At 43.3% G+C, this 24,495-nt stretch overlaps 1 protein-coding gene across 4 annotated transcripts in view; it reads left to right on the forward strand.

Moving 5' to 3' along the window:
• The window catches only part of KCNMA1 (potassium calcium-activated channel subfamily M alpha 1), a 747,896-nt gene that overhangs the window by 681,744 nt on the left and 41,657 nt on the right, over positions 1 to 24,495 (forward strand). For all 4 annotated transcript variants that reach the window (XM_027129781.1, XM_027129778.1, XM_027129780.1 and 1 more), the window contains one exon: positions 23,345 to 23,458. In XM_027129781.1, coding sequence (XP_026985582.1) covers positions 23,345 to 23,458 — 114 coding nt within the window. The remainder of the gene's footprint in view (positions 1 to 23,344; positions 23,459 to 24,495) is intronic.

Genomic DNA, 24,495 nt, shown 5'->3' on the forward strand with positions numbered 1-24,495 from the left:
AGCACGACCACCAGCACCACCACCATCAGCCATAATAATAATGCTTATGCCTCATGAATGTTTCCCGCTGTTATGTGGTAGGTATTTTGTCAACCAAGACAACGGGCATTTCTTACATCACCGGTTTTCACCCTTGGCTGCACGTTGTAAGCAGTTGAGAAATGTTAAAAAAAATATCAACACCTGGGTTGCCCCTTAGCAGTTGTGACTTAGCTGGTGGGGGTGGGGGTACGACCCGGGCATCAGGAGTTTTCGAAGTTCCGTGATGATTCCCAGGTGCAGCCAGGCTTGAGAACCGCTGCCCAAGGTGGTCCCCAGAGGAAGTGTATGAAGCAAGAGGGTTACTATTTTGACTGTAAAGAGGAAGAAACTGAGGCTTTGAGAAGCTAAGTAATCATTTTAACCTGAGTCTCCTGGCTTCCTGGGCATCCTAACCTTTAAATCATTTGCTTCTTTGTAACTATTCTGTTATTTAAACCTGTTGGTCTACCTTCTTCCTTTCATATTTTTATGGATTTTCATTAGCTTTCCCAATACTGAAAATCCGTAAGTGGAGAAAAGGGGTAGGGAGGGCAGTGGGAAACCAGGCTCTGGTTTTGCCCAACTGGCTACATTTGTCATCTTGTTTCTGTCACATGTCTCCAGACGATAAGTAAAGGATATTAGTTGCCCTGTGGATAGGCCTTCTTCTTGACCACAGCCTTTGAAAGGTGGCAGGGCTGGGATCCAGCGCCACACAGCTATTAAACAGCAACGTTGCCCACCTTCAGAGCCAGCAGGGTGCCCCTCCCAGTGCCTGGGTCTCTTCAAGAAGATGGAGCTGGTGTATATCAATGCCTGGGCTAAATGTGGATGCTGGTGTTAGGGTTCCTCTCTTGTTCTTTTTCCTGTTATATCTGCATTCATCTGATTCATGCTACCTGTCCTGAAGGTGTCAGTCCAATTCCAGGAACATTTACTAAGCACCTGTCATGTGCCCAGACTCTGCACGGCAGACACTGCTGTGGAGTCAGGGGTCATAAAGCACATTCCCGGTCTTTGCATCCTCCTAGGAAAATAAATGACTCTGCTTTAGAATGCTGGTTGATTCCCATGGGAGAATTACCATCTGTGGAGGCTAACACTAGGGACAGGAAGAGAAGGAGAGTGGGTTTGAGAGACACTCTGGGAAAAAAGCAGAGGATTTCAGCAGTTGGAAACAAATAGATCTGGCTGCAGTCAGAGAGCAGAACAGAGGAAAAGGGGCAGAGGTACATGGGGACATGTTTGAGGGACAGCAGTGGGTACAGTTGGGCAGGAACACAGTGTGTACATTGGGCAGCAGGGGGACAGGAGGCTGAAGTGTGGGTTGGGCATTGAGAAACTTTTTTTTTAGTTAGGAAGCTGTAAATAATTTTTAATGAGTCTGTGAGGAAGCTGTACGTAATTCAGTAGACACCGGGGGGCTACGGAAGGTTTCAAAGCAAGAGAGTGATGGGATTGGACCTGAACTTTAGGAAGATTGACCTGGCAGCCCAGTGAAGCATTGTTCGGAGTGGGAAAGAAGAGGATGCAGGGAAACTGGGTAGGAACAGTGGTTACCCAGGAGGAGACCAGGAACCTGGAACTGGAAAAAGAAGGGGAGGCCCTAGTGTAAGATGAGTAGGTATAAAACAGACTGTGTGAATGTGAGTTTCCTTCCTGGTAATCGAGGACAGTGGCTGCTCATGGGAAGAAGCCTGCAGAGAGGAGGGACTGGCTGCAGAACGAAGTAGTGTTGGTTGTGTTGGGTTTCAGTTGTGATTCGTTTCCGCGTGGACTTGGTGGAAAAATCCGGGTGAATCTGAAAAACAGATGGGTGGAAATGAAGTCCTGAATCCAGGAAAGGGTCACAGTTAGAGATCCGCCCCATGGCCCATGCTCTAGGGGCCGAGAAGAGCCTCAGGGGAGAGGATAAGGAAAGAGAGTTGGACGGCAGAAGTCTGAGGACCATCTTAGAAAGGACAGAGGGAACCATTGGTACAAGCCACGGAGCCACAGCTGAGCTGAGTTCCCAATGCTCCTGGGGAGGGAGGAGCATGTGTCTCAAACTTTGGGACAAATGTCTGCTGCCTGCTTTCTCTTGCCTCCTCTAAATTAATTTGTCTATATGTTATGCCTCTTTACAACCACAAGTTTAAAGAAGTTATAGTGGACTTAACATGAACATGCCGACAGGCACACAAGCACGAGACACACGTACACACACACCTTAGTTCCTACAGCCCTCTCTGACCCTCAGGCACAGTTACACTAAGTGATGTCCACATATAAGCGGACGCTCTCCTTTGTCTGAATTTCAACAAAGGTTAAGAGCCTCAAGTAGGGAATGACATTTTTCTTTGGAAGTATGGCTGTAGTCCTTGGAGAGACAGCATTAATTGGGGGCATAGGGTACATCCTGAAGTCTGAGATAGCTCTTACTGTTTCAGGGAAGAAAATGTGACTTCCGTTTTATATATGGGGGAGATCATGTGAATTAAGATCTCTAAATTATGTTGGATCACAGGAGTCAGGATTCAAAAGGACCTTTCCTAAACTGGAACTTTGGGACAAAATCCATGGGATGGAATGGAATGAAGTCTGCTGAACATTAAGTTTCAAATAATTACTCAAGACAAGCTGGATAAACCTTGCTGATACAGGTGTAATTTGTTTGGAGCAGTGATTGTTTCATCCTGGCGAGTCCGAGAGGAGGCGCGTCAAGAGCTATGAAGATTTGAAGGAAGACATTGACAAACAGGCAGGGCTGCCACGGGGGCGACCAGGATGGGGAAATGCTTGGACTACGTGTCACTTGCCCAGCGGTTAAGAGCACGGGGCTGGGGGACCAAAAGGGCTGTCTTCTGCTCCATTGAACAAAACCAGGATCGATGGCTAATGATTAAGGAGAACCAGATTTTAATCCCACATAAGAAAGGCTGCCTAACATGTAGTGAGCATCCTATCACCGCATGACTGTCTGCCAAATGGAAGTTCCTGGCGTGATCCTTGTGATGGTGGGGAAAGTAGATGAGAGGAGTTCTGTGGTCCTTTATAACTGAGGGTCTCTGGTATTTTCTTGATTCTGATGACATAGAGCTCTGTGTTTTAGAAGATCTACATTCTTACTCCAGAGGGAGACCTATGCTGTTTGGCGAAATTGGGGTCATAATGGGTCTTTTAGTGGAAACTTTCCAGAATGGCACTGTCTTTGTCTAAGATGGGGAGTGGCCTGCATTGGGGTGAGCAGCTGCACATCTGGCTTTTCCATTAATTTGACAGACCACCCCCATCTTCAACTCCCATGTCACCCCTCAACACCTGCCCATCCCAGTTTTCTCCCTGCCTCCCCTCCCCCAAGCCTCACCCCCTGCACACCCGGGCTGCTCTCACTTGCAAACATACCTATACACATATCCTACACACATTGTCCCTCCCTGAAATCAGAGAAGCCTTTTTTCAGCTGTTCCCATATAACATTTCATTACCACAATATTCTCTCTCAATTCTGAGCTGGTGCGGGGGGAGAAGCCATTCCTCTTTATACCCACCCAACGAACAAAGCTCAGCGCTAAAATATTTTTCTTCAGTTGTAACTGAAAGGGCTGTTGGCTTCCATCCCAAAAACCAGAAAGACAATTATACTTAACTGTTTAGAGCTTTATAAATACCACACTGGAGCAGCCTCTAGGTAGTAACTTCAGATACCCAGCCCAATAACTTTCTTTTATTGGTTTGTGATTTAGATCTTATTTTCAGTCCTCTATAATAAGAGGAGCACATTTCATTAAAAGAGCTTACTAAACAATAAAGAAAATCTGGCTTAGGGCTCCGAGCGGGTCTCAGGTACAGAAAGGGGTCTGCCCTGTTCCATTTCTTCTGCAGACATCATGAGATGGATCTGAGCACAGCGGGGTAGCTGTATTTCAGCAAAGCAGCCATTGCAGCCGTTTTCTAAATGACTTCAACTTGGGAGATTTTTTCCTACACAGCATATTTCACCACATGGGAGATGCTCTGAAGACTGCCATCTACTAGTCTGGCAATAGATTCCCAGTGAAGGAAACAAGGAAAAGCAACCACCGTCACGACAATAGCTGTAACAAGAGACTGAGGAGTGAGGGCTACTTTCTGAACCCATGGAGGTTTTTAGGCCCTCCGTACGTGGAGGTCTAACCAGGGGAGTGGATTGGGGAAGAGAAAGTAAAAACGGACAGTATCGCCTATTCCCTCCAATGGCCTGCTTAGCAGAATTCACTTCGGCTGTGCCCGGTTGGGACAACTGCAGTGAGAGGAAATCTGAGCTTCAGAGACAGAAAACAGATGTGGGGTGGAGTTGGGGTGGGACGGAGCTCGTTGTCCCAGCATCAGGCTTTCGTGAGCTGCTCTGCTACTCGAAGCTCGTATGCCTAGTTAAGGCTCCTTCTAAAAGATTATAATTCCCCCTTTTTCTTCAGGTGAGTCATGCACCAGGCACATTCATAGACAATATTTCATTTAATCTCCCCGATAAGCTACTCAGGCAGAGGTGATTTATCTCCATTCTACAGATGAGAAAACTGAGGCTCAGAAAAATTCAGCAACTTGTCCAAAGTCTCTTAGCTCAGATCCCCAAACTATCTGATTCCAAAGCCTTGTGCTTTTCTCACTACATCAGTCTGTCACATAAAAGAGAACAAGTGTTATTCTGATGAAAACGGGCCTGAATCTATACATCTGCTTTTCAGGGTCTTGGAAGCATCCCTGGGGACAAACGTTCAGTGAAAGGAAAGCTCTCGAGGCATGCCAGACTCCCAAACTGCTTCCTGCAGTCAAGGGCTGACTTTGTTTTGAATATTCTTGTCTCTGGGCATCCCTGTTTTGTGGGTCCCTTACCCTCCCCACCCCAGCAGTCAGAGGCACTAGGATCCTCTTGGTCCCTGATATCATTGCTACGACAACCATACAAACAACAGCAGAGCTGGGAGAAGAGTTTTCCTTAGCTGCCTCTGTGAACAGTATAATTGCTTGAGCTTTTTTTCCCCCCTGTTAATATAGACTTGATTTTGGAGCTGCCAAAAAGAGGGTGGAAAGTTTGAGACCCAGCTATTGCTTTCTTTTGTTCAGAAACGTATAAAATATTTCCAGGTTTTATCTCCTCATCCCACATTCCAGGTGGAAGTTTCCATGGAAGACAGAGAATGAACAGACCACTCTAGCCCTCAAGGCCTAGGAGTTCAGGCTGTATGTTATGCTCAGAAAAATGGTCCAGATAAATTGTCCTGTGGGAGGAAAGTGTGGTTGTATAACCAGAGGAAGGTGAAAGAAATCTTGTCATCCCACAGACTCTCTGAGGCCCCTGATGAGATTCCAGATAAGGATCCAACAGTTCATTTCCTGAGCGTCAGTTTAGGAAAGTTGCCTGAGGTTAGTCCCTGCTCTTTCCACGGTCCATGCCATCATGACACTAAGGACGTGTATAGGCAGAAGTGACACAGATGTGTAAAATAAGTTGTATGGCACAAGTTGAATGCACATATTTAACGATATGGGATCTGGAACATTCCAGAGTACCTTGCAAAATGCATGGTGTGAGTCATTTGTGATTTGCTGAGGCACGAATGTGATCCAGATGCTATGAAGATAGCACGCATGCCTCAAGCCAGCAAATGAGCCTACAAACCATCCGGTGTATTTTTGTCTTTACCCTTCCTTTTATAAGTGAAAACTCATGTGAAGTCCTCAAACCTTTATTTCCCTTTTTAAAAAAATGGCCCTGCAAAGAGGCCAACTGATTTATAAATGACTATAGTTCTGGATTGATAGAATGTTTAAGGGTATGAGTGGTTATACTTCATGGAATTCTGGAGGAAATTATTCCCCCAGTTCTGGAAAAGCAGTATAGTAGTCCTGGAGTGTCTTATCACATATCTCCTGTAAAGAATTTCTACTGGATATTCTAAGTGCCCCATGGATGTCACCACACAGTGTGTTATAAGAAGGCAGAATTTGCTCTGAGCTGCAGTGGTCCAGAGGTCGGGGTAGCTCCAGAGTAAGTGGAGTTGAATTTGAAAATAGGTATGATTGTTGTAAGTAAAGGGGCTACAGGCAGATGGAAAGGGCTGGGGCAGAGTGAGGAAGGCCACACAAGCAGGAAAGGCCAAGTTTATTCATGACAGGCACTTGGCTATATGTCTACTAATGACATTGCTGAGGGACTTAAGGATCTCAGGGTGTCAAAGGAAATGATTGTAGGTGAGGTCACTGTTAACTTGGATAGACCCTCAAAGAATGGCCTTTTCTGTCATCTTACTGACCTTCCCGCTCCCACCAACTGTCAGAAATATACTTAAATGCTTAGCATAGCACCTCACGCCTAGTAGGTGCTTAGTAGAGGTGAGTGGAGTGAGCAAATAAATGATTTAATCCCCATATCTCTTGTTTGCAGTCTGCTCTGTCTTAGTTTGCCCTCAAATGAGAGAAAGCAGTTCGATTCCTTTATTAAATACCACATCCTTTCCTTCCAGCCTTCAGTCACTCTCCATTCATTTGATAGCTGGGTACTGGGCAAGGGTCCCAAAGATCGAAGGCACTGAAGTTGTCAGGAGGAGGCATGGTCAGACTTGCCCAAGAGTTCTCTAGTGCAAATCATCCCATTCCCTTAACCTTTGCTAATAGCTCCCAAGCCTCAATATTTTACTGGCCTCATCACAGGTACATTGCACAGTACCAGCCCAAGGCCTGAGGAGGCTATAGCATTGAGACCTTCACAGTTCAATAACGTACAGAAGACATCTCCACTTTCTGCTCTAGGGGGCTTGGAATGGTTCCTCAGCACTTCCCTGGCCACGGGGAGATGGGCGCTCACTCCTCTCAGCCACGGGCTGGCGAATTGTGCTCTGTCACCTGGGCGGGGCCGTTAATCAGATGGGTGTGGTTTCTCTGCTTAATGATGGTGAATCACAAGTGGGGCTGTCAGAGGGATGACACCCTCGTGTAGGGTCAAGGGGCAAAGTTTTCAATCCTCCTTAACGTTAGTCATGTGGTATCTGACTTTGGATAAACGCTCTGATTTCATTTCTTCATCCCGAAATGGGGTTTGTTAGAGTAGCCCCACCTAAATACCGTGAGGGATTGTGTGTGAATCCAAGGAGGTGGTGACTACAGATTGGTTTTATAAAACATGGAGGGCTTTGGAAATCGCATTTTGCAGTCAGGTTAATCATGGTGTGTGAGGGCTCCTGAACTGAAAACTTGGGTTTGAATACAGCTCTGCTACCTACTAGGCCTGGGCAAATTATTTAACCTGTCTGTGCTCCGTTTTCTCACTGAGAATACTAATTGTACCTGGCTCATCAAATTTCTGTGAGATATAAGTGAGATATAGGGCTTTCTCTAGTCTGTGTGGTACCTTTACGTGAGTCAGAAAAAGTCACTCCTTTCTTTGAGATACTTTACTTCCATGTGTTGAAAAGTTCTCATAATATACTGATTATGTTTGAACAGTATGCTTTTCTACCATCTGCTAGGAAAAAACATTATAATAAATATGCAAATATATCATTCCGTGGTATGAGTGATGCCCACTTTGATGAACTGTTGTTCAGTGTCTGACCTTCGTAACCATACATGGCAGCCCTGAGTGGATGGGTGTAAAGCACTTATTACCTAGGGTGTAGTTAGAGATCAAGCAACAGTAGCTTTTTTGTTATTAATATTGGATAGTTTTACCATTTTCTTTCATTTGGTCCCCCAAAATAACAGTTAACAAGTTAGGGTTAGCCATTTGTACCCAGTAGGCAGAATTCCTGTTGATTGTGCTTGCCATTAGGTATGCATGGGAAGTAGATGCTGGTGGAGACCAAGACACCTTTGGGAGGTGAGCAATCCACGTGAGGGAGACTTACAAAAGCCTACAGAGTGTTGAGGAAGGATGCGGGCAGATTGACAGTGACCACTGGGATTTTCCCTCTGTAGACAGGCCAGTGTGGTACCACTCAGTGGAGCTTTTTAGGAAGCAGAAAGGCGAGGCCTCGGCTCAGTGACAGAAGACCTCACGCACATCTGCTCGGTGGCAGTCGGTTATGGCAGGAGTCCTGACATTTGGGTGAAATGACATCAATCCAGAGTTGCTGCTGGCTGAGTGGGGCTCATGCTGCTCCAACTAGATGGTAGGTGGCACCTGGCCTCCCTCCTTTACCTCTTTTTCCCTCAAAAAAAGTAATTTTGGGGCTTCCCTGGTGGCGCAGTGGTTGAGTGTCCGCCTGCTGATGCAGGGGACACGGGTTTGTGCACGGGTCTGGGAAGATCCCACATGCTGCAGAGCTGAGCCTGCACGTCCGGAGCCTGTGCTCTGCAACGGGAGAGGCCACAACAATGAGAGGCCCGCGTACCGCAAAAAAAAAAAAAAAAAAAAGTAATTTTGGCCCTCAGCCTGAGGCCCTGGGAATGATTTGTTCTTCATTGGGAAAGGGGTTTTGGATCCTTTTAAATACCTAGTAAAATGATGCATCTTCTCTCTGTCCCTCCCCTACCTCCCCATAGGTGTATGCAGAAATATTTGCATACACATTCAAGAAGTTTACCTAGACCAGTGGCTTTCCATCTTAGTTGCACATTATAATCAACTGGGGAACTTTTAAACCCTGCCATGCCCAGGCCGCATCCCAGAGCAAATAAATCAGACTCTGGGCATAGGGTGCAGGCATCAGGGATTCCAGTGTGCAATTGAAGTTGAGAAGCACAGGCCTAGGCTCTTCTTTACCAAAGGTAACCATCTGTGAGCCTCATATCAGGGCTGTGGACTCACTAAGCTTAAATCCCCATAGACTGGCAGCCTCCTAAGGGTGATTTCTAGGAATTTTGGATGGTATATAATGGACATTATGAAAATGCGGTATATATGAGAAATGACCTTTGACTCAAGAACGTCTCCATGTTCCCCAGCCTTACACCGCCTCGATCCAGAAAGAGCAGAGGAAATAAACCAGGGGAGTGTGCATGGGAGAGATCAAGAGAGGTGGGGGCAGGTAGGTCTCAGAAGGCCTAATTGGCATAGGAAATGGAAAAATTTTGAAAATCAATCAAACCTTGGTTCTAATGACAAGGAAGGACAGTAAATAATGAGAATGTCAGGGTTGAAGTTTCACACTTAATCTATAAACCTACTTTTAATAGGTCCTCAGGTGATTATAAATTCACAGTGGCTTTCTTTTTACTGGGTTATATGAGGCCGTTCCACATTTCTAAAGGAAGCCCAGGTGCGTCTCTTACGTACTTATTTTTATTTATTTATATTTAGGATACTGAAGAATTTTTTTAAACCCTCCTTTTTATGAACAATAATTATATACCATGCAAGGAAGCAATGTCTCTGTGTTATGAAATATTAAATCAAAATGCTTACCATTCCCAAATGTCCCAGAGATAAATACCAGCAGTCCTTTGAAGCCCCTCTTAGAGCTGTTTTGCCTGCAAATTTATCGTTTTGTCTGCATTTTCAGAAAGCCCTGTTTTCTGTGAAGTATAGCACTCTAGGTAGTTTTTAAGGCTCAGACTCCTCTGGAGTTGCCTGTGTCGGCAACAACTCTTATGTAGATGGCACACGAGGGATGGCGTGTTGATCGGCTCCTTTAAGATGATGAATGGGCAGAGAGTGTTATTGTCTTTGATTGCATGCCTCACATCATCTGTATGTAGGAATAAGAGGGCCATACTTTATCTTTAGCCATTTTATAAATATTTAAGTCCTTATAGTTGCCTAAAGATATTAAAGCATATTTTACGGTAGTCAGAATATAAATATTATATATAGCTCAAGATACCAAAGTAGTTTAATGAATTCATAATTTTATGTTCACGTTTATTGGAATGTGTTTTATGTTCCAAAAGTTCCATTTAAGGAATAAGATACCATTCTGCTTCCTGACAACACACCAAGTGTTGGCTGGCGTTTCGGGTGGGAGTCTCGGTTCCAATATCTGTAGAGGTTTTCATTAGGAAGCAAGGAGGCAGGAAGTCAGGGCCCTGGGATATGTTTCCTCCATCTCTACATTTAAAGCTATATATAAATAACTTTCTGAATAAACAATTCTGGCGCTTATTTAAATCATTAAAGCGTTCCAGAGAGAAAACTTTTTATAGCCCCTTTCCTCTATTTCAAGGAGATTAATTCAGAGAACTTAAGTAAGAACAATAAAGATGTAGCTTGCAATTTTCCCTTCCTCCCCACCCCCTTTCAGAAACAGGGACACAGACCCTGCTGGCCAGTATACAGCCCAATTCAGGGTATTATTGGTTTGGTTAGTGCCTTCCAAATGCATTCTGAACATTTCTCTCTAAGTTAAAGAGTCCCAACTTGCTCCTTCCTTTTCCTAAGTGCAAATAAGTGACAGGGAGACTATTACTGCCCCTCTTTTCAGTTTTCCAGGGAAATATAAAGACTTTCCTCTTTAATATTTCACAAAGTTTCTCCAGCTCCCAGCGGGAGTCCATGCTGGGTAACGTTTGCTAATTACCAACAACAAAACTAGACATACAACGCTGGTAAATTACCTGACCCTTTCCATTTTAATGAGACAACAAGGATTTCCCGAAATGATGTTGTTTCACTGGTTAATGGTGTCAGCAACGTTGTAATTGTGGGTTGAGACACATTAGCTGAACAACCACATGTGGAAAGGGCTTTCTCTCGACAGGCCCTTTGGAGACTAGAACCACATTATCGTTAAGCCTCTGTCACTTGCAGGCTGCTAATCACTTACTTTATTATCCTGCATATCCATTGTCTTTCTTTAATTGCTCTTTAAATTAAAATTAAAAATAGTTCTAAAGCCCACCATGGCTGGGATAGCATCTTGATTATGAAGATAACTTCAAGAAAATGGAACTGATAACATATTGCCAAGATTATAAGCGAGTCCCACTGTTATGTACCGTGCCTGCAGGCCCCAGGGGCCTAATTGTGGCAGTTTCTCTTCCTTCTGCCCATACTGTTTGTTTAATAAATTGTTATTTATGGCCTTTTTGGCCATTATAGCAACTTTGGAGAAAGTACATCCTTCTCATTGGTTTGGGCGCTGAAATTTCATTCTCCAGGCAAAGGTATAAACAGAATTGAAAGGCAGGAGCTGCACTACAGCTTGTGAGGGCCTCTGAAAAGAGGCCCTCTTGATTCTCCCTGCTAGCTTATTCTGTATGAGTTTATTATTAAAATTTAGGGTTGTGAAAGAGACATAAACTTTCGAGCTGAAAGGAACTTTAGAGTCATCCCCATTTTACAGATGAAGAAACTGAGGACAAGAGCAGTTGCCGTGATGGTGATCACATGGCAGGAGATGAAACTGGATTGTCTGTTAGCGAGTGGATTGGATGGAGGGCTCCTGGAGGGAGGATTATGGCTTATGGACTACTCCTGAGACAGGGTATTGTCTCACGCTCAGAGCTGTAATGTGCACGCTTGCATGGTTGTCGTGGTGCGGTGCATTTAGTGCGTGTCTCTTGTATGCCTACACTGGTGTGTTTTTTCATGTGAACTATGTGCTGTGATACTGGAAGGGAGGGCTCCTGCCTTTCACTTCTTAAAAAAATGACCCCAGGCATGACTGCGGGCATTCCTGAATATTGAGTGATCAAACCCAGAGTTACCATGATTCCAGTATTATATGCAGTGACCCAGAATTAGGATGACACGTTTCTGAGAGCCAGAAGTCCTTGGCACATTGCCTTATGTGCCTCGGTTTTACAGATGGGCAAACCAAGTTTGGGTAAGACATTGAATCTAAATTGTTGCGGGGAGTTAGGGGATGACCTGGAGCTAAAACCCGTGTCTTTTGATTCTCTGTTTTTCTGTCAGCATTACCAGTCTATCATTGACATCATCAAAAATGAGTTAGTACTTAGAAAGGGCTTACTTTGTGCCAGGCACTGTTATAAGCAGTTTATCTGTATTATTTAACTCATTTAATCTTCATGACATATTACTCTTCCATTTTATAGGTGAGGAGACTAAGACACAGAATTTAAGTACATCGCCCCAGATCATAAAACTGGAAACCGAAGGAGGCAGCACTCAACTCAGGCAGTCTAGCTGCAGAATTCCTGTTCTTAATCACCATGTTATAGCTCATTTCAGGATGTGGTCAGAGGATATTGATCATGGTGTAAACAGAGACGTTCAAAATCAAACTAGCACCAATCGACCTCTTCTTTAGTGAAGTTCTATGTGTGTGGGGAATGCCTGACTCTCGAAATCCAAGATTCCAGTTACATGTTCATCTGCCAGCATCATATATGCAGGAAAGCCTTTCAGACTTCAAAGAAAACATTTACAGTGCTTTCTTTTAAAAGACCATCAAATGTTTGGGACGTCAGCCACTATCTCTGTCCAGGCGTCCTGTCTCTAGAACCTGTCAGAGACAGCTGGCTGAGAGCTGTCAGTGACGGGATTCTGCTCTTCCTGAATTGCAGGGCAATGCCTTGGACCACTTGGCAAATCCATCTTTTACAGCTACTTAATTTTCTGTGCACTTAAGATATGGGTGTCTTAGTTTGCTTGTGATTTCCTAGCTCTGGTTTTTGCTACGCTGGCCATCGGTTTGTACTAAACCAAACAACTGGGGCCCCTTTGGCATTTGGTGTTTTAAATGGAAAAGGACATTTGAAGTACATGACAAATGCTGAAAAGCAAAGCCCGTAACACTGAGGACATAAAGAAACTGTTTATAATGTAAAGGTGGTTACATTTTCAGTCTATCTATTACTTTAATGAGCTCTTTGCATTTCTTTGATTAATGCTCACAAAAGGGGGAGAAAAAATTGATGTAATGGAAACAAAATGGTATATAGTCTTGGCAGCATTAGGGTTTCTGTGTGTTTTATTAGTATCCACTTCGTATTGCTGTCTTGCCATGTGTACTTCTACCTTTTCCCTGGCATAGTATGCCTCTAGTTTGCTGGAAATGTGATCCAGCATGAAGAAGTTTCTATATTAGTGGCAAAACAGCCTTTGTACTCTCTGGTGGCAGCAAAGAGGGAGGGTCCAGGACAGGAATTAAGAAGTGGTAATAGTAGTAAAAAGAAAGGCTGATGTAGTTCATGCCATATTGAAATGAAGAATCCAACAGGTATGAAGGAAAGAAAAGAGAACATTAAAGATGCTTTAGAAACATTTAAACATTAGGTAGTAATTGGTACATAATCAGTAGTAATTCTTACAGTTTAAAATAGTGAATAAAGGGGAAGGGAAAAGTGCAGCAAAGATATCTTTGTGAAGTAACTACATGGTGGGGGGAGAAAAGTTAGTCAAGGCAGGCTTCCTGGAAGTGGTGAAGGAGGGGCAGGAACTGAGTTGGGGGAGAAGGGAGGGAACAGCATATCTGAAGTGGGTAAGACTTGGTGAGAGTAGGGATGGGAATCAGCAAATGCCACCCTTCTGTGCTGGAAACCAGCTCTGACTGCTCCTCCCCTCGGCTGTATACACAGCATTGTGGGTTTCCATGGGCTCTTTGGACCCACGTAAGCTCTCAGCATCCTTCGCTCTGAGATTGAATGGCTCTTACAACATTGTAGGAAGTTGAAATGGTAGAGAACTGGGAACCCTGAAAACTCTGTTTTGCTCTGTTCTTCTAAAGCCCCTTAATCTGTAACTTTTGGTCACTTCTATCCCAGAGCATCAGTTTCCCCAAATTCATGTAGGTCAAAATGACCTTTAGGGTTGTTACAGCTCATCAGCGCGAGTCCCTCCACCGTGTCAATCAGCTGTTCTCAACCCATGACGATGACGTGAAGTTGTGAGGTTTCAGGCTCTTTTCTCTTATTCATTTATAATTTTGGTAAATTTTCTTCTCCTTGCACAAATGAAATATATTTCTTTTAGAAAATTTGGCAACTAGGTATAAACAAAAAGAAGACACATATGAATTCCTTATAATCTTAGCATTCGGACATAAGAAAGTTAACGTTAGTCTTGTTTCTGCAGATATAAATATTTTACCCCTCAAAAATGGATCATACATAATAGTGTGTACCTGTTTTTTCCACAAAATTGTATCATGACCGTTTTTTCTATATCATGAAATGTTTTCTGCATTATTTTTAGTGGATGCATACTTAACATAATCAGTTTCCTAAAACTGGACATTCAGGTTGTTTTCATTTTAATACTGTTACTTAATAACTACAAATGAAGACCATTGTAACCAAATCTTTTCATATAAAGAAATGTTGGCTGTGCATGTATTTTTAGAAGTGAAATTGCTTAGGTGAAAGGGTATGTCAAATTTTAAATCATTTAATCTGTGTCGCCAAATTACGTCTTATTTTTAAGTTGTAAGATGAATTCAGAGGGGGTAAAAGGCAATTGAGAAGTTGTGGAAAATTCATCCTGACACCATGAGCTTTTGCACAAATGAAGAGGTTAGACCAGGTGAATATTAGGTTTCTTTCCAAATCTGTGGCCTTAACTGTGTTTGAGTTGTAACTAGTCTCCTCCCCTTCCCCCCTCCCTTCCTTATTCCCTCCCTCTTTCCCTCCCTCTTTCCCTCCCTCTCTCCCTCCCTCTCTCCCTCCCTCTCTCCCTCCCTCCCCCGCTTCCTTCCTTACACCAACCCCTCTGAGAGACAGGTTCTTACTTAGGGACCATAAGCTCTTTAAGTTTACTTTAAGGAAAGAGACTGTCTGCTTGGAGAGACAACTCTTGCAAACATATTTGTTTCATGTGTGTGAGACTTGTATTTGTTTCATGTGTGTGTGACTTGTCTAAGTGCTGACTATATCTTATGAAACTTAATGGACAAATAGCTATAGAGAACTTAGGTTGATTGATTGGTTGTTAGTTGGTTGGTTTAGTTTGCTTTGGTTTAATTTAGACCCAGAACAGAAACTCTAAAAAAGATGAAGTACCTTGTGCAGCTTCCCAATGCTTTCATTAAATACAGTCTCTAGAAAAGAGTACTGTTAAAAATATCAGTGTTACTTATTGTAAATAAAGAAATTGACCCAGGTCTTGTCCCTGGTCACTGGAAGTGAACAAGAAACCTTGAATGAAGATATAGTCACTTGTTTCAATAGAAACTCAGACATGCATAAGCCATTTTACCAAGAAAAGAACAGAGATTTTTCTCAGTTACTATACTATTTGGGCATTTTGGTTGCAAGTGATAGAAATCCAACCCCAAAGCCTTAAATAAAGGGGAAGTCATACAACTGGGGTGTCTCTGGCGTTAGGCACATTTGAGCCCAGGAGCCTGAGTGATGTCAGAGCTCTGTCTCATTCTCTACTTCTTGATTCATTTGCCCTGTTTTCATTTGTCCCCTGGTGAGCTAAATGCTCACCAGCAGCCCCGTACTTACATCCTTGTGGTTTTGAAAGCATCTTTAGCATCGATTTCATCAGGTCTTGGGGAGAACACAGATTGGCCCCAGCTTGGAGGACAAGTGGATCTCTAAACCAGCCATGTGTCCAGGATGATGGGGGTCCATATTGTTGGCCCTGTGGAGTCAGGGTTGCCCCCCTCCCCTACCCCCCACCAAACACTGGGAATGGGCTCCTCATGTAGAGAAGAGGTTGAAGGGGAGCACGTAACAACAGAATCAACTAGCCTGGCTCTGCCACCAGCTGATCCGCAACCTTAGACACAGTAACTTCGCTGCTCTGAGCCTCAGTTTCTTCATCTGTAAAAGGGAGGTAATTACTAGAAGATTTCCAAAGGTCTTGCATCCCTAACAGAGTGATTGGTAAAGAGGCAAAAAGAGACCCAAATGGTATAGTTTAGGTTTCTCAGAACCGTCTATTAATGTAATTTCTAAGCTCTGTCTTTAGGCTCTGGGTAGAGAACAGTGATCAGTTCCAAGCTCGTGAGTTACCTGGAGTAAAGCAGGTAACACAGTTGAAATTGGCAAGGGTTTTCCCTGCCCCGCCTTTCCCAGCATTGACCTTGACCTCCAGCAACCTGTCGGGGGCTGGCACCACTTCCAGCTCCTAAGTGGAAAGTGCTCAGTTAGAGTAGCTTCTGGGGAGTGTCAGGAGAAGTTTCTGCCTTGATAAAGAATAATTTTTTATTGAGTCAACACTGGTCGGCTCCTGGCTCTCGTGACTCAGGACTCCAGCTTCGTGGAAAGCCACTGAAAACTACTATGAATAACTATTACAAGGTTCAACTGAGGTTTTCCCTTGGCCGGATTTCTCTTGCAGACTTTTCTAAAAAATCTATTTCCCAAATCAAGCCTGGGCACGTGGATTTTTCCCCCTACAAGTTAGAAAGCAATCATGCTTCTGTACCTGGAATTTTCTCTACTTCAGCTGCTGCAGAATTTGTTGGAATACATACTGCAAAAAACGACTGCTGTGGCTATTACTGTACTTGCTCAGGGGAGCTATTCAGATGCCTCATTTATTGGAGCTTAATAGATTAAAAGTCCAAATTGAGTCTCATGATATAAGCCTAATCAAGTTCTAATCTGCATAATTTTCCCATAAGCAGCAATGGGAAATTTGGATAATTTATGTTTCAGCAGTTGCCAATCATGTGTTAAGTAGCATTGTTGCATTTACTTATCAAAATATTTTTATTGATCTTCACTTCATCTGACATTTGGCTTTGGGTTTTTTTTTTCCTGGCGTTAACAGGAAATTTAATTCATCTCCTAGATGATGTAATATGAGATGTGTCTCTTGATCTTAACATGCCTTTATAGATCATTTTTAACGGTGATCTTTCCCTTTTACAACTTCATATTGAATACCTGTCTCAGCAAACCTAGATGACTCTGCCTAATTTATTTCTCTCGTTTAACGTAGCATATGGATTTCTAACCATCATTTATATGCACAATAAAAGACAATTTGCCCCACCATTTGAACCAATTCCTTTATGTTACATCTATGGGTGTGGAGAGGCACTTACCTTCATTTCTCCATCTATTTTAGGGGAGGTGATTTATAAGAATTTCCATCTCCCTCTCTCCCTGGAAAAGCCTGGGGATTTAACTAGGGGAGATTTAGAAAGTACGTTGTGTTTTCCCCCACGGAAAAATACTGTAATAAAGCATTTATCATATGTACTGAGTTGTGCATGCTACCATACCAAGGCAAGTTAAGCATAACTACAGTGGGCCCCAGCTGTTATCTGCTATTGTTTAAAAGCGAAAACAATAAAAGAGTGAGACTGGCTCAGGCCTCAGACTCGCCTGCCAAGCTCAGCACATGAGAAAGAGAGACCATCACACACAGAGGCAAGGCAGCATGGAGCACGGTAATCCTTGGGTTCTGAAGTCAGACTGTCTGGCTGGAGCCTCCAGATCTGCCACTTACCAACTGGGGCGTTGGAGGAAGTTATTTGACGACTCTGAATCTTATTTGCTTCATCTGCAAAATGGTAATATTAGCAGTTCCTGTACTTACAGGGTTGTTATGAGGAATAAATGAGGTGGCCCGTGAAACAACCCTTAGCGCAGCTTTGGCACGTAATAAGAAGGAGTATGCCATGGTGACCTAGAGGAGGCTCTGGAGCCAGTTTACCTGGACTGAGATCTAGATCTGCTCATTCCTAAATGTATGCACTGGGTCAAGTTGCTTAGCTCTGCTGTGCTTCAATTTCCTCATCTGTAACATAGCAGTATCTACCTAGGATGGCTGTATGAACTAGAGTTAAAACACGCGCAGATTTTAGTACATGCTGAGCGCTCAGTAAATGTTGGATTTTGCTACTTTTTGCTTAAGGTTCTACTTAAGCCTGACTTCTTCATTCTCAAAATTACCTTAGTCAATCTAGATCCAGAACATTCTTGCCTTGCTTTTTTTTTTTTTTTGGCGGTACACGGGCCTCTCACTGTTGTGGCCTCTCCTGTTGCAGAGCACAGGCTCCGGACGCGCAGGCTCAGCGGCCATGGCTCACGGGCCCAGCCGCTCCGCGGCATGTGGGATCTTCCCGGACCGGGGCACGAACCTGTGTCCCCTGCATCGGCAGGCGGACTCTCAACCACTGCGCCACTGCGCAACCACTGCCTTTGCTTTGAGTTCCACAAAGACCATGACATTGAGTCTTTCTCATCTTCAAATGCACTCACAACTACATTACCCTGGAACCCTTTTCTAGCCATGCCCTCTGGTAGATCTTATCTGAGTCACAGCCTCTCTTTGCTTGTAACCACAGGTGCTCCTTGGATGCTACGTCTGTATGCATGCACGCAGCAGGGGCCCAAAAGAATTACTTTAAAAAATGAAACCTTAGTGATCTTGTTATTCCCGAGCCTCTTCTCCTTGAACTTCTTAGGAATAAGTCAAGTGTTTGTCTTAAATTCTTTCATGTGAAGCCATCCAAACTGAAATGCCCTTGTCAAATTTAACTATAGGTCACTTAACCTTCCAATAACTTCCCTGACACAGGCCAAGTGCTGCCTGCCATTGAATAACCAATCATAAAAAAGAAAATCAGGGACTACAGATTTTGTTCAGCTGAACCCAACAGTGGTGATGGTTGAGAACACAAATTCTGGAAAAGAATATAGAGAGCGGTGAAAACCGTTTCAAAAGCCCGAGAAACAACAGAAGAAAGATTATGTCCTTAAATAATTAAAGGAAGTGGGAAATTAGGTCTAGAAAACAGAAGACTCCAGAGAGTCTGCAGTTGCTATAAGGCATTAAGAACCTTTCTTTCGTGAAGACTGGACACCAGTTTTTCAACATACCTAAAGAAAATCCTAGCCATCCAATATCCAAAATACTCCATCCTTAAATATTTTAGGCTGTATTCTTATCACTGGATTGACCTGATTATTTCTACCAAAATATATCCACGCTGCTATTGCCTTCCCATTAATTTTCCAGGATTTTTCTCTATGTGAAAATTCTTTTAAAAAACTCTACCAAAAGCTACCTCAGGTCTTTATCCATGGGGAAGGGGGAGGCAGTGGATGCTGTTCCTAGCCAGAATATTTATTGTGTACTGAGTAAAATATTAACGTTGGTAGTCAACATTTTAAAGTATTTTTCTTCATACCAGGCATTGTACTAAATGTTTTAAATATACCATTTCATTTTATTCTCACAGCTGCCCTGTATAGTGGGTAATTCCAGCTTACAGACAAAGAAACAGAGGTTTGGAGAGCCTGCGCTATGCTCATGGTTATGTGGCTTATAAGTAGATGAGCCAGAATTTAAACCTAAGACCTCTGACTGCAAAGCACATGCTCTTAGCTATTCCACCCCGTTTCTTCTCTGTGGGCCAGGCATTTTGTAGACAACCTGGGATGTTTAAAGAAATAGAAAACCCAGTCTTTGACCTAAAGTTCTCCTGCAGCATATGGAGTGAGCATGCTTGACAGGGGGCAGTGTTGGGCCCATTTCTGCCTGATGCCAAAGGAATAGAACAAGGAAAGTAAGCCCATCCTGTCTGCCCCTGAAGATTGAAATGGGGAGGGGTTTTCAGTGTAAGGAGTTCAGGTAGTCTTTAAAGTTATCTTTAGCCCAAAACTTGCCTCCCATGTCCATGCTCAACAGAGAGGAAAGGGAATACATCTAAAGAACCAGGAGGCCATCTTGGTAAGAGCTTGGGTTGTAGTTAATTAAACTTAAGTCTTTTCCTGATTGAGAACTTCTGATTCCATCTCTCCCATGCCAACATTCTTCATCATCTCTTCTGGCAAAATAAGTGGTTGTTTCTAAAATTAACTTCCCGAGTGTTAGTTCAACTAACGGAAGGAGCGTTTCCCAGTTTCACTATCCTCTAGCTGTAGATCAGGGTCCCTGGAGGATATTCCATGTGCCAGCGCTTTCACATGCAGAACTGAAGCACTGCTTTATGTAGAGGGACTTAAAATTCAACCAAAGATGTACCCACTGCAGCTAACAAAGGGATGGGAAGCAAGACCATTAGGGACCTGGTTGCCATTTAGACCTGCCCCCTTATTAACAGCCGCTATGGTGAATGGGGTAGATGCCATCCAATGGCACCAAAGGCCGGATTGCCTCTTCTATTTGGAAGGAAGGTGCCTGATTTTCTGTTCTTTCCAAGGCCACGTCGGGAATCTGGGTCTGCTCTGCCATTTCAAGCCACAAGTTTCCCATTATAGGATCTCTAAGAATGAAACAATGCTAATAAATTCTGTTCCTCTTTAACACAACTCTTCAGGAAGGGCAAAAAATAAGATAAAATCTATTTCTGTTCTCTTTGCCTTTGCTTATAAAAATGTGTGGCTATAAAAGTAGCAAAATAAAAAGTGACATTATCATGGCTGAGGTTTTCTTTCCAACAAAATCACCCCGTTCTTGGGGTCCTGTGTAGGAGAGAGAAAGACGTTTAATGGAGAGATGTCTTTGGACATCCACCACAGTTTGTCAGTTTCAGATGCTAATGGAACCGGGCTTGGCGACTGAAGGGGAAAATGGAATATGAAAGCAAAATGAAAGAGGCCTATGAGGCAAGCATGTCATTTCTAAATGAAGGTTTCATGCAAAGGAATTGAGTCTTTTCACGGCTGAAAATGGAATCTTTAAATAAGATAAAATAAAAGGAAGCTTTGGTTTGTTGCCGGTTCTGTAATGAAATACCGTTTTCCTTATACCGTGTGACCTGCATTTTTACCTGTTTTATGGGTGCTAGTCCTTGACGTACAAACCCGTATTTTCTCAAGTCAGCATTTGATGATGGATGTCAAAATACAGGCCATGTATTATGCATATAGCATTACCGATTTAAGGTGTTTACTTGTCAAGTTGAAGAAATTCAAAAACGTCACATCCACTGAATCTACACAGCTGTCACTTGCAGTTTTTCATGCTTTTGAATGAAACTTCTGATGAAAACAGTTTAGTTTTCCCCCTTCACTATTCTAGGAGAAGAAAACAGCAAGCATTTCAATTGCGTGTTCTTGGTTACATGGTTGGCTGAAAAACACACATTCCAGAGTTTAGAAAGATGGACACTATACTGTCCTTCAAAGTTACTTAGCCTGTGCACAGGGTATCAGTATAAAGAATAAAATTAAGTGCAATCAGGGAGTGAACGGTAAATAAAACTTTTTTTTTCTTTCTGAAAATATGACACTCCGATGAAATTTATACACAGGAGAGCAGAAAACAGGAAAACTCGTTGATATCTTTCTGGCATTTCATGCATGATGTACTTCCAAAGCAACAGGCAATTATGAACACCTGTCATTTCATTCCTGGTAGATGAAGATTCCCACATACCTTCATGCCAGAAACAACCCAGTCTTGCCGCATTACCAGAGAGAGGCGTTAATCTCTCTGGTCACACAGTCTTCGGAAATTTGTTCTTGGAAACTTCGCAAGTGACTGTATCTGTAATTCCCTAATCCATTGATAAGCCCAGGTCGCCATCCACTACGGTCAAAGAAGAGAAAACAAAGAGAACGTGAACTTCTGTCTGCCTGTTCTATAAGGGGAAGGCAATTGGGCATGGCGGCCAGTGTGGAGCTGGCGGTGCCACTTGCCACATGGCAAAATTAATTTTCACCAAAAGAATGTATGAAGAAAATAAATGTATCATGTTTATACGGCTATGTACCTCCTTAAAGAGGCAGCCATTTGACCTAGCTGGGATGCTTTCTCACCCTCCCTAAACTTGAAAATATGGTTGGGCCGAGCTCATTCTAATATATATTGAGATTTGGGTCTGAGACCCAAAGAGGCCCAAACTGCAAAAGTCAGAACAAGTAGGCTACTCTCCAGTTTACTGTGCCCACATCTACCTTATGGGGTCTGTGTCAAGCACACTGGGAAGTTCAAGGGTCCACTATAAGCAGGTGGCATATGCAGCAGTCAGGATGATTTCAGCTGCAACTAAAAAAAACTCCTCAGTTTGGCTTAAACAAAAGGGAGGAAAATAAATACATGCATATATAAAAAAATATATAGTTGTACATATATTGTGTATATATATACATAAATATTTAATACATAATACAAAATACATAAATATACATAAACAGACATTATATATAATCTCATTATTATGTGTATAATATATATAAAAGCTCATTACTACCTTTTATATTATAATCTCACTTATAAATGTATAAAATCTCATGTAGTAAGAAACCCTGAGATCAACTGGTTTTGATTCTAGGGCTGGTTAATTCAGGCACTAAGGACAGTTCTTCCTATCATTCAGTCTTTTTACCATTCACTTCAGCCAATTCATTAAGTTGGCTTTGTCCTCAGTGGGCACCCATCCTGGTTACAAGACAGCTGCTACAGTTCCAGGCACTACAGGCACAAAAGCAATGTCCAGTGGATCAAAAGAGAATCTCTTCCCATGTGATATTTTTTAAGAGCAAGGAAACATCTCCTCAAGCACCCAGGCCAATTTCCTCCCACTTCCCCTTGGCCAGAACCCTGTCAAAGGCCCAGGTTTAAGTCCCTCACTGGCAAGAGAATAAGTAATCAATTGGTTTAAGGTAACAGTCAGGATAGGTTAGGTTATGCTGTGGTAACACCACCACCACAAACGACAACAGAACAAGTCTCAGTGGCTTAAAGCAACAGAGATTGATTTTTCACTCAGAATGCTTTGTGTGTCTGGGCTACTGTCCAGGGCTGCTGCCCAGCCTTCATCTCCATAGTAACCTGTGTTCCCACTGTTGCCACAGCCTGGGAAGAGAGATAGCAAGTCAGATACTTGTACCAGGGCTTCCCTGGTGGCACAGTGGTTGAGCGTCTGCCTGCTAATGCAGGGGACACGGGTTCGAGCCCTGGTCTGGGAGGATCCCACATGCCGCGGAGCGACTAGGCCCGTGAGCCACAACTACTGAGCCTGCGCGTCTGGAGCCTGTGCTCCGCAACAAGAGAGGCCGCGATAGTGAGAGGCCCGCGCACTGCGATAAAGAGGGGCCCCCGCTCGCCACAACTAGAGAAAGCCCTCACACAGAAGCGAAGACCCAACACAGCAAAAATAAATAAATTAATTAATAAACCCCTACCCCCAACATCTAAAAAAAAAAAATTACTTGTACCAGAAGTGATGATATGCGTTGTTCTGTTTGCTTTTCATGGGCCAGGACATTTCCTATGTCACGTGGTCATATCTAACTTCAGGGAGGCACAGAGGTACAATGCTCATGTGTGCCTGAAGGAAGAAGGGAACAGAAATCTGTGAGTAAGATCAATAATTGGTGTAAAGACTGGTTTTCAGGGAACTGTCAAAGTGGGTTAGAATCTTTTATAATGGTCTCCTACTTTGCTCTTCTGAAAACAGCTCATCAGAGTTTATCTTGGGAGTGCTAATTTTTGACTTGTAAATAATGCGTATGTTACTTTTTTATTGTGTATACACACTATACTTTCATCATTTCCAAATTTTCCACATTTCTGATTTTTCTTCTTCCTCTCTTTCCTTCCCACTAGGGTTCACACCTCCAGGAATGGACAGATCCTCTCCGGATAACAGCCCGGTACATGGGATGTTACGTCAGCCCTCCATCACAACTGGGGTCAACATCCCCATCATCACTGAACTAGGTAGGAGTGAATGTCAGCTTTGGGTGGATTTTTTTGGTCCTCTTTTCCAACCATGCAGGATATAAGGAGGTTGGCCTGAGTCTTAGCTCTTTCAGTGTGGTAGGCTCTAATGGGGTTTGTCTCGGGGGGAGATTGGAGAAGGGTATGGGTAGAAATATGACAGATGACCCAAGGGAAAACTGATCTATCTTTCCTCTGAGGTGAATAGATAGTTTCCTTATGCTGGTCACTGTTTTCAAAGGAGCATGAGATGAAGGGTTTGAGATTGGGGCATACATTAGGGAAGCGGGAGGAAGGGAGGAAAGGTATGGTCCAAGGATTTTTTCCAGTGATTCACATTGGAAGCATCTGTGGAAGGTCCCTCCCTGGAGGTACAAAGCCTCAGGTCTAAGCCAACCCCATTGTGAGAACTGCATAGAAACATTGGGCTAATATGTGATAGTTTTACATTTCATCTATTCTAGTTGAGCTTTTCAGCTAAAGGCCATTTTCACTGACTGCCGCTCTGGTCCAAAAAATGATGGGGCTTTGAGGGCCATGAACATTGGCCAGTGGGATCCAGCTTTTAACCTGGCCATGGCACTCCCTGCTACTCTTTGTGAATTTGCAAAACTGCTACGTGGTCTCTTCCCCCGCAGATAAACACTAACTACCTGTGGTCCTGGGTCCCTTTACTTTAGAATGTCTCCTCTGTTATTCCCTCACTCTTTTCTTTTTCTGTACTTTCCTCCACTCCCTTTCCCCAACCCTTAACTGCTGTATCCCATTAGCTAAACCTGGCAAGTTGCCTTTGGTATCAGTCAATCAGGAAAAAAACAGTGGGACGCACATTCTAATGATAACTGAACTGGGTAAGAAGCACTGTTTTCTTTCACATCAGTATCTCCTTTTGTTTTGTGGTTCGTGTTTCCAACTATCATCAGCTTGTTTTCTATTTCACCGGCTGTAACGGAAAGGCTACCCCATGGCACTGCTTTGAATGTGTTTTATTTGTGGCTCTGGTTGGAATCGGCTGTCTTGTTCTAACCTTCCTTAAT

This window comes from Aethalodelphis obliquidens, unplaced genomic scaffold (genome assembly GCF_003676395.1).
Source record: "Aethalodelphis obliquidens isolate GAN/ISIS:26980383/991018 unplaced genomic scaffold, ASM367639v1 scaffold37, whole genome shotgun sequence".
Classification (NCBI taxonomy): domain Eukaryota; kingdom Metazoa; phylum Chordata; class Mammalia; order Artiodactyla; family Delphinidae; genus Aethalodelphis; species Aethalodelphis obliquidens.